Genomic DNA, 17093 nt, shown 5'->3' on the forward strand with positions numbered 1-17093 from the left:
TTTCAAATAATAATTCATTTTAGTTTTTATTTCATCATTTTAAAGAAGTGAGTTATGTTTAGGTATGGGCACAATTAAAGTTTTATATTATTCTGAGTATTCAAAATATAAAGATTGAAATGTTGCACACTTAATGTTATTTTGGACAACATTGAACACTTCATGTGTTAGCAGAAAGATGTAAAATAGAGGAAAAGTAGTGGTTGTCCTTGGAAATATACAAAATATTTAATTATATACAATTATTATAAAAAATATCTATATTTAAAACTATGGTTCTTGCTAAATTTGTAGACAAAATTCCACCAATTATTTTGACTGTGGTGTCTAATTGCATGTTTTATAATTATATATTCTAACACTGAGCTTTCATCATTTTTACTTCATAGTGAAAAATTAGGAAGGTTGGCCCCGAATTAGTTGAACCCCAATATATTAAGGAATATTTTAAAATAGCATTAGGTCAAGTTAACTTCTAAAAGTCCTTCAGGTGTCACAAATCTTGACTTATGTTCTCCTCAAAGATCAGCTTCTGACAGCTGACAGCTAGCGAACTTGAACTCGCACTGGGTCCTAAATACTTATCCGTTATATATTATTTTAAAAATACGTGATTTATATATTATTATATCCAGAATAGTTAAGTAAAATGACATTTGAACCACTTAGTGTGATGGTGAGGGTCGTCAATGTGGTAGAAAGCGCTTTAGGCTAATGCTAACAAGGCTAGCAAACAATGTCGAACGGGGAGGAGTATCTGAATGTCAACAAAGTGAAGTAGAGTAATTTTCTTCGTCTTGTAGTTTTTTACGTTTTTACTTACCTACTAGTTCAGCCGCAGTTGATTTTCAGCGTCAAAATACATAAATCCGGGGGTTCCGACTTGTTTTTGTTTGGGTCCCAAGTCAAAGCGATGAAGCTAACGGATGTATTGCCGGATTCTACTTCTGAATAGATTTTCAAAATAAAAATCAGTGGGTTTGTTTTGAAAGGGAATAACCGGAATATGTTCTTTCATGGTATCGGGAGAAACAAGGCGTCAAATAACAATCGCGATTATTGTTTCTGGTTTTTATTTTGTTATTAAAATAGGAGATTTTCTTTATAAGATTGCTTTTAAATTGAAAATGTTTATTCTAAGATAATCGAGTCTTCTTTTCTGAATATTGATCATTTATTATCTGTATATTCGAGAATAAATCAGCCCAATACAATCATTTGCACACAGTGGAAATAACCAACTACATTTATTTATTGACATCTAGTATTTACAATCACAATTGAATTTGATCCTAAAACAGAAAGTCGATACTCATGATTGACTTTCTCGGGCCACACAAAATGATGCGGCGGGCCAGATTTGGCCCCCGGGCCGCCATTTTGACACATCTGTACTAAACCAATCAAACAATTCCAGAAGAAGCATCTTACACATAAACATCAATATCAAGTCACTTTTGAGAAGACGGAACTGGACAGTCCACAAACAGGCACTAACTTGGGATTCGAACCCTCTGGTGTAAATCCAGCTGGGGCTACAAACAAAAAAATCTGGGGTTGATACCCTCACTAGACCTGATTCTGATGGCTGAGCTCCTCTGAGACGCTGTTATACTCTGTAGCCCGGGTACTCATACCCAAATACTGTTTCAGGAACTCGCTGAAGCGTTTCTGGTTGTTCCACTTGCGCGCCGACTTCCGGATCCCGATGAAGCCGCCATAGCGTTTCTGGTAGGACTTGGCCGGCGCCATCAGCTTCCTGTAGCCATGGCGGCCTTTCACGAAGCCGCCGAACCTCTTGGAGATGCTCGGGGTCACCTCGTCGGCATCCAAAGACAAGGAATCGTGGGTTTGTGGGTCGCTTTGGTCCGGGACCAGCGCTTGGGTAATGCGGTCCAGCCTTTGCAAGGCTAAGGGAACACCCTGCTCGTCTTCTTCGATGTCTTCCTCGGCTGGAAACATGGCGTCCACTTCTTCTTGGGATCTTTTGGGCATGGGGGATAGGGACAAGGATTGACGGCAGGTGTCCAAAGAGATTGGTGGGGTGTTGGAGGCTTGGCATTCAAAGAGGCACTCCTGAAATAAATAAAAAAACAGAAACTAATGAAATAAATTGAAGGGTTTTATAGTTGTGATTTAAGTATAATCAGGTTTAAGGTTCAGATTAGAGCGCTATTTATTTACGTTAGTATTGGATTGGATTGGATGACTTTATTCAACCCGGATTTGGGAAATTTCATTGTGACAGTAGGAAGAAGGGGGAATGCAGATTCTGTTGTTTTGATCAAAATATTTGAAAATTGTATAGTATTGTATATTTCATGTGACATATTTATTTATTTAGGCTTATGTATTTATTAGTTTGTCAGTTTATGAGTTTGTTTTAGTTTGTCTGTTTAGTTATTTGTTTATCTGTCTGGTTATGCTTGTTTGTTTACTTGTTTGTTTGTTTATTTGTTCGTGTATTTGTTCGTTTACATATTTATTTATTTATGTTTAAGTTATTTGTTTATTTTGTTTGTTTGTCTGATCATTTGTTTGTATGTTTTAGTTTATTTGTTTATTTGTTTGATCATTTGTTTTGTGTTTTTAGTTTATTTGTTTGTTCATTTTTTGTTTGTTTGTTTGTGTCTTTGTTTGTTTATTTACCTGCTTGTTTATTTGTCTGTTTATCTGCTTGTTCATTTGTTTGCTTGTGAGTTTGTTTATTTTTATGTTTATTAGTTTGTTTATTTGTTAGTTTGTTTATTTTTTCATTCGTTTTTAATATATTTGTTTGTTAATTGCACTCTTTTTGAAGGGAACTACACATTCACCTCTAGAGCCAGCCCTTGTTGTTCTATTGGAACTTGTACCTTAAATTTGAAACTAATTTTAAGCCTATCCATTGAACATACACCTTATAATGCGAAAAATACGGTCCACACATTGTTTAGCAAAAACCTGTGCAATAAATCATCATATTTTTCTCGCCATCACGACCTCGAACGTCTTTCCCGCATTGACTTTTTTCGAGAGGAGCGCACAGGCATCCCTGGGAATCAATTAGCCACGACAAATTAGTAAAAGTCAAAAGCCAAAAGGCTAATTTGTTCAGTCAGACACAGTTATCGGAAAATAAACGTGGAGGCTGTCAGGGGAAGCCGAAAAAACGCGGGTGTAGGAAGTCAGCGCTTACCGCGGTGTTGAAGGCCAGCTGTTTAGGTAGAATTTGACTGCAGGACAGGCAGTCGTCCAGGCAGTTGCTACGTACGCCATTGACGCTTAGCAACAGCGGCATGAGGAGTGCCACCAGCATCTTCATGATGGTCTGCGGGGAGAAATATTCAAAAGTGGAAATATTATCAAAATGATAAAGCAGACAGAATAACAAACACATCATTTGGGAGTCACATTTTTTTTAAAAAAGCATTTCAGGGACTATTTGAAAGTTGATATTAGAAGGAAATTTGGTTGGGTTTTATAGGACGGGTGTCAAAGTGGCGGCCCGTGGGCTAAATCTGGTCCGCCGCATCATTTTGTGCGGCCCGAGAAAGTAAATCATGATTGTAGACTTTCTTTTCTAGAATCAAGTTTAAATGGAGATTATAGATGTACATTATTATCTATTCTAGTCAGTTGTTGCAGTATTTAATCTATTTTTTTGTGTTTTTAGTTCAAAAATATTTTAATCTAAAATTAAATATATACAAATATTTTCTGTTATCCACCTTAATATAGAACATAATTCAAACAAATATTTTGAAATGAAAAACATGACTAAAAAACGTTTTTCCTTACCACTGGTCATGTGTTGCTAGGCAGATTTTCAGGTAAATTTCCTAACATGTTTTTTTTGTATGCCTATAAAGTCAGCCACTACAAAAAAGTGTGAAGCAGCTTTTACGTAAAAAAATAAATATATAAAATGAAGAATAGATCTCATCAGGGATTGACATCGTGACTGCGAAAAAAAAAACAAAAAAAAAAACAAGTGGCGCTGATGACAAAATGCACTTAAAAGTAATAACAATTGTCTGGGATTGAGCAAGAAAAATATCTTCCAAAATGAAAAGAAGAGTGTTTTCAAGCCTTACTAAGTTTGAATATTCATTGTCTTGTACACACAAAGAGTCGCGGGGGTGCTAGAGCCTATCCAAACTGACTTCAGAGACACCATGAATTGTTTTTTCAGCCAATCACAGGGCAGGAGACCCCAAAAAAGCATTTATGCTAATGCTAGGGTTAATTTAGCATCGAATTAGCTTAGCATACATGTTTTGGGAATGTGGGAGAAAACCGGAGTACCCAAAGAAAACCCACACAAGCCCAAAAACATCCATTTCAAACTCAAACGGCAGCCATTTTGACTGTTTTTGGTCCCAATTGCAAATAAGCTACGATGCTAATTGAATTGAGCTAATAGATCCTGCCAACTGTCATGGCCTCCAGGGGGGCTTCCTGAAAGCAATTAATTAGTTTTTAATGAAGCGATTAACTGCAAAGTAAACCCAGATAATTGCACCCATGACCATTTATGTTGGTGGAAGTCCGCTACGATTACCTGCGACCTTTCACTCGGCGTCCAATCCGAATTTTTTTTTGACGTGGCGGTTAAGCCAAGCGTGGAAAAAAATGGTTGTACAATATCTAGAAATGGTAGTTTATTTTTTGGGGGGCAATTATTGCTTTTCTGGCGTCTCAAACACGGCTTTATAAAAAGGAAATGACTTTTGGTGAGAATAAGACGGATTATTCACGGATGATTGAACAAGATGCTCATTAATATTAACAAACTCAAAGTGGTACTGCAAAGTTTTCTTTATGATATTTTGTTTTCGCAAAAAAGTGACCATTCATTTGCATTGGCTGGGAGTGTTGAACCTATTTTTCTCATAGGCCACGTCATACTTTTGTTTTTTTTTTGCTCTAATTAGGCTGTTATCATTAATTAACTCATTAATTGACAGTGTTTATGATGTTAAGTAATCATTATTAGACACTAAAATGTTTCTAAATCCACCTTTTGAGCCACCTTTTTATTATATAATGTTATTTTTTGGTAAATCACATTTTTTTAATGAATATGGGCTATAATATTCAGTTTTTTGCGTTAATTTCTGCTGGATGGGCAATCATTATTAGACATTAAAATTTGTATTACTCTTCTTTTTTCATTACATGATGTTATTCTTTTTGTAAATAATATTTTTTTAATGAAAATGAGCTATAAAATTTATATTTTGCTACTTTTAATGTTTTTTGCTTTAATTTTTGATGGATAAGCAACCTTTATTAGACATTATAATTTGTATAAATCTTGTTTTTGAGTCTCTTTTATTCATTACATGATGTTATTTTTTTGGAAATCATTTTTTAATGAAAATCGGCTATTATATTCATTTTTTGGAACTTGTAATGTTTTTTGCTTTAATTTCTGATGAATGCGCAATCATTATTAGACGTTAAAATGTGTATAAATCCTCTTTTTGAGCCTCTTTTATTCATTACATCACTTTTGTTTAAAAAAACAATCAATTTTTTGGCATCTTTTAATGTTTTGTGTTTTCATTTCAATGAAGAGTATACATGTATATTAAATTTCCTGAATTTCCCCCTTTAAATCAATAATTGTAATTTTTTTAATCATTTTTTTCAGTGTTTTTAGTTCAAAAATCATTTTGTAAAATCTAAAAAATATATATAAAAAAACTAAAATAAACATTGTTTTAGATCTATAAAAAACTGAATATTCAGGGATTTTAAACAAGATTTTTTAATCCATTTATTTAAAAAAAAATCGAAATATTATATCTAAAATGGTCCAAGTCTGACACCCTTGTTATAACGACTGTAGATAGCAAACTGAGGTGATTACAGCCAGACATGCTAAGCTAAATCCAATTCTCCTGGTCAATGTGTCTAATTACCTCAGGTCGATTAATGCAGGTGGAGGTGGACTAAAAAAAACAAAAAACGATCATATCAGACTGTTGACATTGATTTTCTTTGTTGGGCTTTGTTTAGGATAAGAGCTTGTTAAGGGCTTGCTTTTAAATCGAGACGCTTTTGTAAGTTTAAAACCTTACGAGTGCTATTGGCAATAACTTTGTGTTGGAAAGCTGGCAAAGAAAATGTTAGTTTTATATTTTATGTGGGATTATATGTAAATTAAATAAAAGTTTTGTAAAGTAAAGAGGTGAAGTTAATTTTTTGTTGGGGTTATGAGTGCCAAAATAATTGGATAACAAATTGGCAGGGGTGGCACGGTGTCTATGTGGTTAGCGGGTTGGTCTCGCATTTCTGAAGTCGGGGGTTTGATCCCATGTATTGTTTTTATCATTTACTAATACATTTTTTTGGGGTCCTGGAGAATTTTTATTCAAATCTTTAATAATTTATCAAAATATTTTGGTAATTCGGCGCTAAAGTGGTCAGCGGGTCCGGCTCGCATTTCTGGAGTCGGGGGTTTGATCCCATGTTTTTTTTTAATCATTTTATAGTATTTTTTTATTAGGTCCTGGAGATTTTTTTTACTAATCTTTAATAATCGATCAATACATTTAAGTAATTCGGTGGAGAAGTGGTTGGTGAGGTGGCCTCGCATTTCTGGAGTCGGGGGTTTGATCCCATGTTTTGTTTTTATTTTCTAATACATTTTTTTATTAGGTCCTGGAGAATTTTTATTCAAATCTTTAATAATTTATCAAAATATTTAGGTAATTCGGTGATAAAGTGGTTAGCGGGTCGGGCTCGCATTTCTGGAGTCGGGGGTTTGATCCTATGTTTTGTTTTTAGCATTTTATAGTATTTTTTTATTTGGTCCTGGAGAATTTTTTATACAAATCTTTAATAATCGATCAATACATTTAAGCAATTCGGTGGGGAAGTGGTTGGTGAGGTGGCCTCGCAGTTTGGAGATCGACAGTTCAATACCAGGTTGGTCTTCAGTGTTTTTTTTTATCATTTTATACTATTTTTTTATATGGTCATGGAATTTTTTTTAAAAATCTTTAATGATCGAACAATTTATTAAGGCAACTCGGTGGAAAAGTGGTTAGCCCGTTGGCCTCACATTTCTGGAGTCGGGGGTTGGATTGCTCCTTAGTATGAGTGTGATATGACGTTTTTCCACACGAGACGTTTTAAAAGACTTCTTTTATGAGCCCAAGTCAGAAAACGAGGCACACCGGTGGGATAAACACAGTGGCCTCCGGGCCCGGAATAAAAGGGATGTTTAGGGACCCCGCCGTTTTGGCAAAATTGCCTCTTTGGATTAACGCCAGGCTATAACCACTACATTGATGGCGGCATCCTGGTGTGTAACAGGTCACTGCGCGCGACTTGATTTTCATTTCATCCTACCTTCACACGTCTTTTTGCCTGTTTTTAAGATTTATTTTCCCACACATTTTGAAATGAATCAAGAAAAGTCAGCGTCCAATCAAATCAGAGCTTAGTCCAAATAAGTACTAATTATGTTCCATTATGTGTATTAAGGGCGGGCTGGTGGTCAAGTGGTTAGCAGGTCGGCCTGACGGTTTTGGAGTCGTGGGTTCGATGCTAGGTGGGTCCTTACTTAGTGGAGTTTGCATTTTTTTGCGTGGGTTTTCTACGGGTACTCCAGTTTCCTCCCACATCCCGAAAACATGCATGATAAGCTAATTGTAAGCTAAATTGCTTCAAGCTATGATTGGTTGGCTTTTGTCTCCGATTCAGGCTCATTGGATAGGCTCCGGCACCCCTCGCAACCCCTTACAAGTGTAAGTGGTTCAGAAAATGAATTAATTTGTGTATTAAGTTTTCAGGCAGAGTAGTAAAAGAATGTAAATTTATTTGTTTGTTGATCTTGGGGCACATAGATCACTTTCTGTTGTTTTTGGGTAAGTGAACAGGAAGTTTACCCAAGAATGGAACAGGAAGTGACCCAAAATCAATCAAAAATGACCTATAATTGATCTAAATTGAACAAAAGAGGATTTTTTTTTTTACTTCCTATACCACTATAATATATTTCAAAAGTAATTTTAAAGCGACCCATTGATAGATTCCACATATCCAGGCCTTAATAATATTATAAGGTGGCCATATTTTTATATCATTTTCAAGTACATTACTCCTCATGTTACCAAACAGCAAATCAGGAAAGCCATAACCCACCAAAAAATGCAACCCTCGACCTCAGAACTGTGAGACAGACATACCATCCACCCACAACAGTACCAAGCGAATGACAGTGGGCGTGGCTTAAACATGCGAATTTCAGCGTGGATTTTCACATTTTTATGAACTTACAAAAAAAATTATGAACCAAAAAAATTATGAACCAAAAAAAATTATGAACCAAAAAAAATTATGAACCAAAAAAAATTATGAACCAAAAAAAATTATGAACCAAAAAAAATTATGAACCAAAAAAAATTATGAACCAAAAAAAATTATGAACCAAAAAAAATTATGAACCAAAAAAATTATGAACCAAAAAAATTATGAACCAAAAAAAATGAACAAAAAAAAGAACAAAAAAACTGGACAAAAAAATGTCCCCAGAAAAAACCCTGCAATGTCGTAAAGCCACGATATTCGAGGGATTACTGTATATCACCATTTTGACATACCGCCACACCCCTCTAATCTATACATCTGTATTGCAATATATACATACATTTTTTTTAAATTTGATATTTAAGCATCCCCATTAATCTCTTACCTGTTTTGCTGACAATCCTGAGGGTGTTTCACCTACTGGCTGCTAGAAGAAAGTTTCCCGTGGAAGCAACGGCGTGTGGCGACGTGGATGACGATGGCGAGCGCTCTTATAGTGAGAAGCCCACCCTCCCCTCGCCATGCTTTGCCACCAATCACCCTCCTCTGTAGGTTTCCTCTCTCGCCACCTTCAAAGTCCTCCTGAGGAGAAGGAAGAAGAAAAGATAGCGCCATATTTATATTGTATTTATTTCCTTTAAGTTAAAACATATCCTAATCAATTATGCTTTCTAATAAAATTCATATTTTGGGCTATTAGGCCTTATTTGTGGGATGTTATGTCATGATTTGGCGATAAATTAGGGAATTTTACTGTTATTTGATTAGAAAATGGGGTACTTTTTTAGCGGATTAGCATTTTTTTAGATATATTATAATGCTGTTTTAATCTAAAAGGGGAAAATTGTTGAAATGTATTATTATTTTTCATTTAAAAATAAAAACAGTAAATAGATCATTTAATTACATTGAAAATGAAAGTGCAGAATTCTTAGTTTTAATAATTTTTAATATTTTTTAGATTGAAATAAACTCAGGGGAAATGTTTCTTAAAATGTATTCATAAAAAAATCTTAATATTCCCTTTTTCCATAATTTTTTTAATGATTTTCTTTCTTTTTCTAAAAAATAAAATACATGAAATATTTTCAATATTTATTTTTTAATTATTTGATTTTCAAGTGGTTAGCGCATCTGGCTCGCAGTTCTGAGGTCGAGGGTTCGATTCCACAATCGTACCTTCCTGTGTGGAGTTTGAATATTCTCCATAGTTCTTGAATGGGTTTTCTCTGGGTACTCCAGTTTCCTCCGATATCCCAAAAAAAACATCCATGCTAAGCTAATTGTATGCTAATTTGCCCCTAGCCATAATTGGTTGACCTTTCTTAAAAAGTAAACATTTTAAAAGTACAATAACAAATGAAATAAATGAAAACGTAGATTTGTGGAGACATTTAAAACATGTCTACAATATTACAACGTAATTGCTGTCATTTACTGTTTAGCTATCAGCCATTTCCTTGGAGAGAAATCTTGATGAGAAGCTAATTAATGACATTGAATAATTTATGAGAAGCCAATCAACTCATCCGATCAAAGATGTGTGCGATGCAGCGACCGTTCACCCGGATGTTTTGTTTTGTATTTTCTTGTTGAATTTCCAAATCAAAACTTTTCAGCGACGTTTTGTTGCGTCTGATAATTTCGCTAATTAGCAATAAGCTAGCTGAAATGTAGCATGATACCAACAACAATTTTTTTCATGGTAATTTTCTTTAATTTTTGCTTTTCTCTTATTTTGGAAGGGATGGTAACCCTGTAAATAACAATTTTTGACTGATTTATGCTTAATTTGAGTATCTGATTATAAGCCACGCCCACCAAATGTTATAAGAAAACAGTAAATATTGTCATTATAGCTTTTGGATAGCAAAACAAAGGGAAAAAACTGTAAAAAAATGTCTTTAAAACATTACCAAAAGTGAAAAACTAAAATAAAATAGTGAAGTTTCTCAATTTTTTTAACAGAAATTTTATAAAAAGCTAAAAAATCTGATTACATTCTTTCTTTAAGTCTTAAACAGGTTAAAATAAAGACTTTAAATCCATATTATTGGAAAAGGAACGTTTTGATTTTAGCTCATCTCTTATTTTGGAAAGGATAGTAACCCTGTAAATAACATTTTTGACTGATTGACACTTATTTGAGTATTTGATTATAAGCCCCGCCCATAAATGTTATACGAAAACAGTGAACATTGTCATTATAGCTTCTGGTTCGCAAAAGAAAGGAAAAAACTGTAAAAAAAAAAATGACCTTAAAACATTGCCTTAAAACATTTGGACAGAAATGTTATAAAAAGCTACAAAATTTGATTATATTCTTTCTTTAAGTCTTAAACAGGTTAAAATAAAGACTTTAAATCCATATTATTTGGACAAAGAAGGTGAGTTGGCCATTGTGTACGTCATACCAATAATTGGTCGCCGTCCATTCAAACGGTGACAGTAATGAAGTGCTGTCAACTTCAACGACGAAAATGACGAGGAAGAGGAGGACTGTCATTCCAAACAAAATGGCGGAGGAGTGATGGCACAAAATTGGACCTTGGCTCCCTGTTTTTTCCTTTTTTTATGAAAACAATACACCAATCAGCTCAAAGTAGCTACAAATAGGGAAAATTGGACCATTGCGATCAATCAACTATTGCTTTATTTTTGTCCCTAATTGTGATTGGACGATTTCTACTGCAATAGCGTCAATCAAAACATCTATTTTTTGGTCCAAAGGTGCTCCAAAGTACTTTAATTGACTTGTACAAATGAATTATATGTCAGAATTCACCCTATTTATCTCAATTCACCCAGTTTAGCGCTTAGCAGCTAGCCCGAATGCTAACATATACCAATGCTATTTTTTACTTCAGTTTAGCCAACAAAAATCCTATTAAATTAATTGGCCGCACATTATTTGTCATTCTGTCTTAGCATTCTTCAATAAAATGTTGGTTAAAAAAATAAATAAATACATTTTTTTTAAAAGCTAGTTAGTTAGCTCGCATGCTAACCATATAACTGCTATTTTTCTACTGCAGTTTAGCCCCCAAAAATACAATTTAATTCACATTATTTGCCATTTTGTCTTAGCATTCTTCAATAAAATGTTTGGGTAAAAAAATAAAAATAATTTAAAAATACAAACTTTTCCTTTTCCTTCTTTTTCCCCCCAATTCACTCAGTTTAGCATTTAGCATGCTAGCCAGCATGCTAACATATAACTCTGCTATTTTATTTACTGTGAAAATACTTTAATTGCTATTGACTTCCAGGTATGAAGCACTCACTACTTTACAGTCACCTCTAGAGCCAGCCATTGTTGATGTTTTGGATTTTTTTGGTATAAAATCTTGCAGTGGGGGAGGAGCCAAATGATGGAAGATTTTGTAAACTAAGATGGCGTCTGCATATTTAACAGAATTGTTTCAGTTCAGGTGTTTGTGTTTTTTTAATATCCGACAGTGGTGGTTTTTCGTTTTTGATTTTCTGTTTTTTTCCATATATAAGGCGCACTGGATTATAAGGCGCACTGTCTATTTTGGAGAAAATTTAAGACTTTTAAGTGCGCCTTATACTCGTGAAGATACGTACAGTACTTTATAGTGAACCTTTAAAATCTCATTATATAGTTATATAATGTCAAAAAAAGCATTAAATCCAATGAAAAATGCCATATTTTTCCCATCCAGAACGTCATTGGATTGAAAATATACCACTTTTTACACACTGAGATATTTTTTTGACTTAAAAGAAAAATCCTTGGAACAATATGTCTTGTTTTTTTCCCGAAAGAAAAAAAAACGACTTTGAAGCGACAGCAAAGAAGATCCACGCAGAGTTTTCAAGAAGGCTCCAGCGGAATGACTGATGGCCGTTGGATAGCCACATCCGACGTCCTGATTGAATAAACATATCCCTCCATCCAGGACGCTCGTAAATTCTACGTAATACCCACAATGCAAAGCGGGACCTGGGAGTCACCAGTCGGTCAATGGGGGGAGTTTCCGTAATGAAGTGATTACTTATTCAATAGCACAACATGAAACTAAATGAGGGGAACGCAATTAAAATTTGAATAGAAATTCCAATTTCAAAAACAATATTTATTTGTCCGACTCGGGTTGGTTCGTGGGCCGCGTTAACGTCAACTCGATTTCATGTGGGCCGGATCATTTTAGATATAATATTTAGATTGTTTTTAATTTTAATAAATGGATTAAAAGAACTGGGAAAAAATTGCTGAATATTCAGTTTTTTAGAAATCTAAAACAATGTTTACTTTAGCTTTTTTTAGATATATTTTTAGATTTTACAAAAGCATTTTTGAACTAAAAACAGAAAAAAATGGATTAAAGTATGACACATTGATTTAAAGTTGGTAAAATCAGGAAATTTAATATACATCTATACTCTTTATTTTAATTTGATCCTAAAACAGAAATCTGGCAGTCATGGTTGACCTTCCCAGGCCACACAAAATGATGCGGTGGGCCAGATTTGGCCCCCGGGCTGCCACTTTGACACCTTAAAAAAATTCATTTAAAAGTCAATTTTAAGAAATGTCTTAACTTTTCCTCTTTGAATTTTTTATTCATGATTATAAACTATATTTCCCGGATTATAATTACATTTTTTGTATAGTTTTGTTGGGTGTACCATTTAATCATTAAAAGCCATTCATTTATTCATTTTCTGGGGTGCTGTAGTCTACCCCACAAGGACACTCTTAATTAACCAGCCAATCACAGATCACAACAAGACCCTTGGAGCAATTTAGAGTGTTCAACCAGCTAGCCTAGCCTAGCATACATAATTTTGAAACGTAAGAGGAAGCCAGAGTACCCTGAGAAAACCCACACGGGAACATACACACTACTCCACACAGTGAAAACCAACCTGGGATCGAACCCTCGACCCCAAAACTGCGAGACGGACTCTAACCACTCACCACCGCGCCACCATTTTGTCAACCAAATATACATATTAATAAAAATACTATTCATCAATATAATCATAATAATAATAATAATACATTTCATCACTTTTTAAAATCTGCCTTTTCTATAGAAGATAAACAAAGAACCCAACCAACCAAAATGTAAAGGGCGGAGTCAATAAAGTTTTCAAATTCAACCCTATTTTCTATTTAAATGTAATTTCTTTGGTTTTTGTCCAGAAAAAAAACTTCTTTTAAAAATACAACAAAGCCAATTTACCAGAAAAATATGATTCTTGTTTCTTAAACATGATTATCAAACATGGCGCCCTTCTATACATCAAATATGTCCACCATTGACATTGGTTGGAATTGCAAGGATGTGCAAGTTAATACCAAAGCCATAAATGAGTCAGTTTCTCAGCATTTGCCTCATAAATGCTCCAAAACAATCTTATTGGAGTCCATAGACTGTCTCCTCAGGATAAATGGAAGCCACGGGACCAATCAAGTAGCTAATAAAACGAGTCCATCTCCACGTTAATCTCGTGGCTAGAAAGCCTTTTAAGCTAATCACGTCGCGGTGTAATAGACATGGTCAGAAGCCAGCTAACTCACCCATAAAAACCTACAAGAAGAGCCATTGGACCCAAATACAAGGAAGCAGCCATTGGATAAAAACACCAAAAAGTTTACTTACTTAAGGTGGGGTCTTTAGAAAAATAACCAGGACTTAGAAATCCAAACTTGGCATGGAAATGAGGTATTTTACCCAAAAAAAGTAGACAATCTGACTGAGACTAACAAACACACGGGGTTAAGTAGACAGACAGGAACTGATTATCAATCAGGAGCAGCTGTTTTATAGGAAAGAGAGCCAGGAGGGACTCAAGAGGTGAAAAGCAAATACCGTATTTTCACGACTATAAGGCGCACTTAAAAGTCTTAAATTTTCTCCAAAATAGACTGTGCGTTTTATAATCCAGTGCGCCTCATGTGTGGAAAAAAACAGAAAATCAAAAAATGAAAAACCACCACTGTCGGATATTAAAAAAAAAAAACACTAAGGCCTGAACTGAATACTCAATACTGTTAAATATTTGGATGCCATCTTAGTTTACAACATCTTCCATCATATAGCTCCTCCCCAACTGCAAGATTTTTTAGATCAACAATGGCTGGCTCTAGAGGTGACTGTAAAGTAGCGAGTGCTTCATACCTGGAAGTCAATTGCAATTACCGTATTTACACGACTATAAGGCAGACTTAAAAGTCTAACATTTTCTCCAAAATAGAGGGTGCGTCTTATAATACAGTGCGCCTTATATATGGAAAAAATAACCAGGACTTAGAAATCCAAACTTGGCATGAAAACGAGGTATTTTACCCAAAAAAAGTAGACAATCTGACTGAGACTAACAAACACACGGGGTTAAGTAGACAGACAGGAACTGATTATCAATCAAGAGCAGCTGTTTTATAGGAAAGGGAGCCAGGAGGAACACAAGAGGTAAAAACCTTAACAAGACATGACAACTTTAGTCTCAACCAATCAGAGTTGTTTATTCTAGCTCAGAGGTGGGCAAACTTTTGGGCCCGGGGGCCATATTGACTTAAAAAATGTGACAGATGGGCGGGGTCAGCACAAGATATGATACATATAAAAAAGTGCATCCGTTAACAGTACATATGAAACATAAACAGAAAAAAAGGAATAAAGTATTAACATACTCATCACTCATCATTAAAGTCAAAAGTATAAAGTAAAAAGGAATGTATTAAGAAATATTAAAATGTCATTTAAAAAAAATAGAGGGGGTGTAAAACACGAAAAACAAATAAGAGTGGACAGAGCTACTGCACTGGCTTCCGCGTGACGGCGCCATCTTGGGGAAAAAATATTTAGACAACGTCGGCGGGCCGGATTAAAATGCCTAGTGGGCCAGATGTGGCCCGCAAGCCGTAGTTTGCCCATGTGTTGTTCTAATCTAGCTCCACATTATGTTCAAATGTCCAATGCTGGATTTGCCGATTAGTGGTCCGGAACCATTATTGTTATCATGGGATCTTAACTCAAGGCCGTTAAGGAGGCAGACCTCCTTCCAATCTTATCTTTCAATTCATCACACATAAACATCAATAATGTGATCTGTCACCCCTTTGCACCTTTGGTTCATTTTTTTTAGATCTTAAGTATACAAAAAAGTTCATCAAAATGTCCAAATTCTCACTAAAACTTGCAAGCCGAAGATAAGAGTTTAAAAATGATTGTGCTGAAATGAGTGGCACAGAAGAAGAAGTTAAATTTCACTATGCACTTTCTTTGAATAATTAATAATTTCTGAATATTTAGCATAAACAACCGACATTTTTTTAAGTCATGGAAAAAAATATGCCAAATAACTAATAAAATACTAATGAGATGAAATTATAAAGAAATCTAATTGTGGTGGATGAGTGGTTTATGTATCAGACTCACAGTTTTGGGGATCTGGGTTCAAATCCCAAGTCGGTCCACCTGTGTGGAGTTTGCATGTTCTCCCCAGGCCTGTGTATGTTTTCTCCGGGTACTCCAGGTTCCTCCCACATTCCATAGACATGCATGGTATGCTGATTGGACACTCTAAAATTGACCCTAGCTGTGATTGGTTGTTTGTCTTATCGTGCCCTGTGATTGGCTGCCCACCAATTCAGGGTGTCCCTTCCCCTCATGCCTGAAGTAAGCTGTGATAGGATCCAGCACCCCCGCAACCCTAGTGAGAATAAAGCAGTTCAGTAAATGAGATAAGATTCTCTCAACTTTCACAAACAGTCCACAAGAGGGCAGCATTTCCCACTAACATACTTCATTTCTGTCTAAAAAGCCTGCATTTGCATAACTTGACCAGTTGCTACATCTAGATTTTTCCAAGTATGTTTGAATTTTTAGTGTTATTATTTATTTTTTTGACCATTCATCTTATATTAGCATCACTTGAGATAAATATGTGGATCTAAATGTACATAAATTAATATTTGTACTAAATGGAAAAGATACTGTTGGTGACCCATGTGCTAACAAGTTGTGCTTTGTCAGTCATTGTTTTTGCTTAGTTTTTTTTTTTTTAATTGGGACAAAAAGTTGACAAACTGCTGAATCATCGTCTCGGAAATATTTAGGTGAGGGCGCTAAAATAGGTTGTGAAAGCAACGCAATTGCAACACAAAGACGGTTGAGCAACCCTGGGTTCAACTTTTGACATGAAACTAACTAGAACTCAACTAAATTTGATAAGAACTTGAAAGAATTTCAACTTAACTCTAAATAGCATAAGATAAAATTCAGCGATTTTTATCATCAACAAATAGTTTCAGTCAATTTAATCACTATAATCTGTTTAATTTAAAAAAAAATGCTTCTTTATTGTATAGAAATTTGACTTCTGGGGTAATTTTTTTAAATTTTGAATTCAAAAAACTGGTAAAAAAAATTGTCAGGATAGTCTTACTAGACTAATTATACAGATTTGTTATTTTACTTAAATTAATTTTATGATAAAATTGAATATTGTCTATATATACAAATAGACTATGAACATGAAAAGTATGTGAAAAATTAATAGCAGGAATTTGTTTAAAATAACTAAATATTTTTGATAGATTCATAGAAAATGTTTTTATACAGTATTTATTTTTAGCATATTCTAGCATATCTAGCATATCATTAAATATAGCATATCTGAATTTGTTTTAAATGTAAATTTTGTTTATATTTTTGTCAGACTTTGATCATGACTGAACATGAAAATAAAGTACATTTTTTTTCAACAAATAAATATATAAAAACAAAAATATATACTATATTTGCACACAGGCA

The 17093-nt window shown here is 34.5% G+C and overlaps 1 protein-coding gene across 1 annotated transcript; it reads right to left on the reverse strand.

Annotated features, from left to right (window-relative positions):
• Positions 1-1299: 1299 nt before the first annotated feature.
• pnoca (prepronociceptin a) lies at positions 1300-14018 on the reverse strand. Its single transcript, XM_077713580.1, has 4 exons — positions 13938-14018; positions 8690-8886; positions 3179-3310; positions 1300-2076 (listed from the first exon to the last, which is right to left on the reverse strand). The coding sequence occupies exons 3-4, from the start codon at positions 3302-3304 to the stop codon at positions 1570-1572; spliced, it is 633 nt and encodes a 210-aa protein (XP_077569706.1). The 5' UTR covers positions 3305-3310; positions 8690-8886; positions 13938-14018; the 3' UTR covers positions 1300-1569.
• Positions 14019-17093: the final 3075 nt, after the last annotated feature.

This window comes from Stigmatopora nigra, chromosome 3 (assembly GCF_051989575.1).
Source record: "Stigmatopora nigra isolate UIUO_SnigA chromosome 3, RoL_Snig_1.1, whole genome shotgun sequence".
NCBI classification, from domain to species: Eukaryota; Metazoa; Chordata; class Actinopteri; order Syngnathiformes; family Syngnathidae; genus Stigmatopora; species Stigmatopora nigra.

What these genes read in the sequence shown, in the direction of transcription:
- pnoca (XM_077713580.1), bottom strand. Translation starts at nt 3,304, where the DNA reads ATGAAGATGCTGGTGGCACTCCTCATGCCGCTGTTGCTAAGCGTCAAT. An exon ending in AGCTGGCCTTCAACACCGCG is followed by an intron (nt 2,077 to 3,178) that starts GTAAGCGCTGAC and finishes TATTTATTTCAG; the next exon opens with GAGTGCCTCTTTGAATGCCA.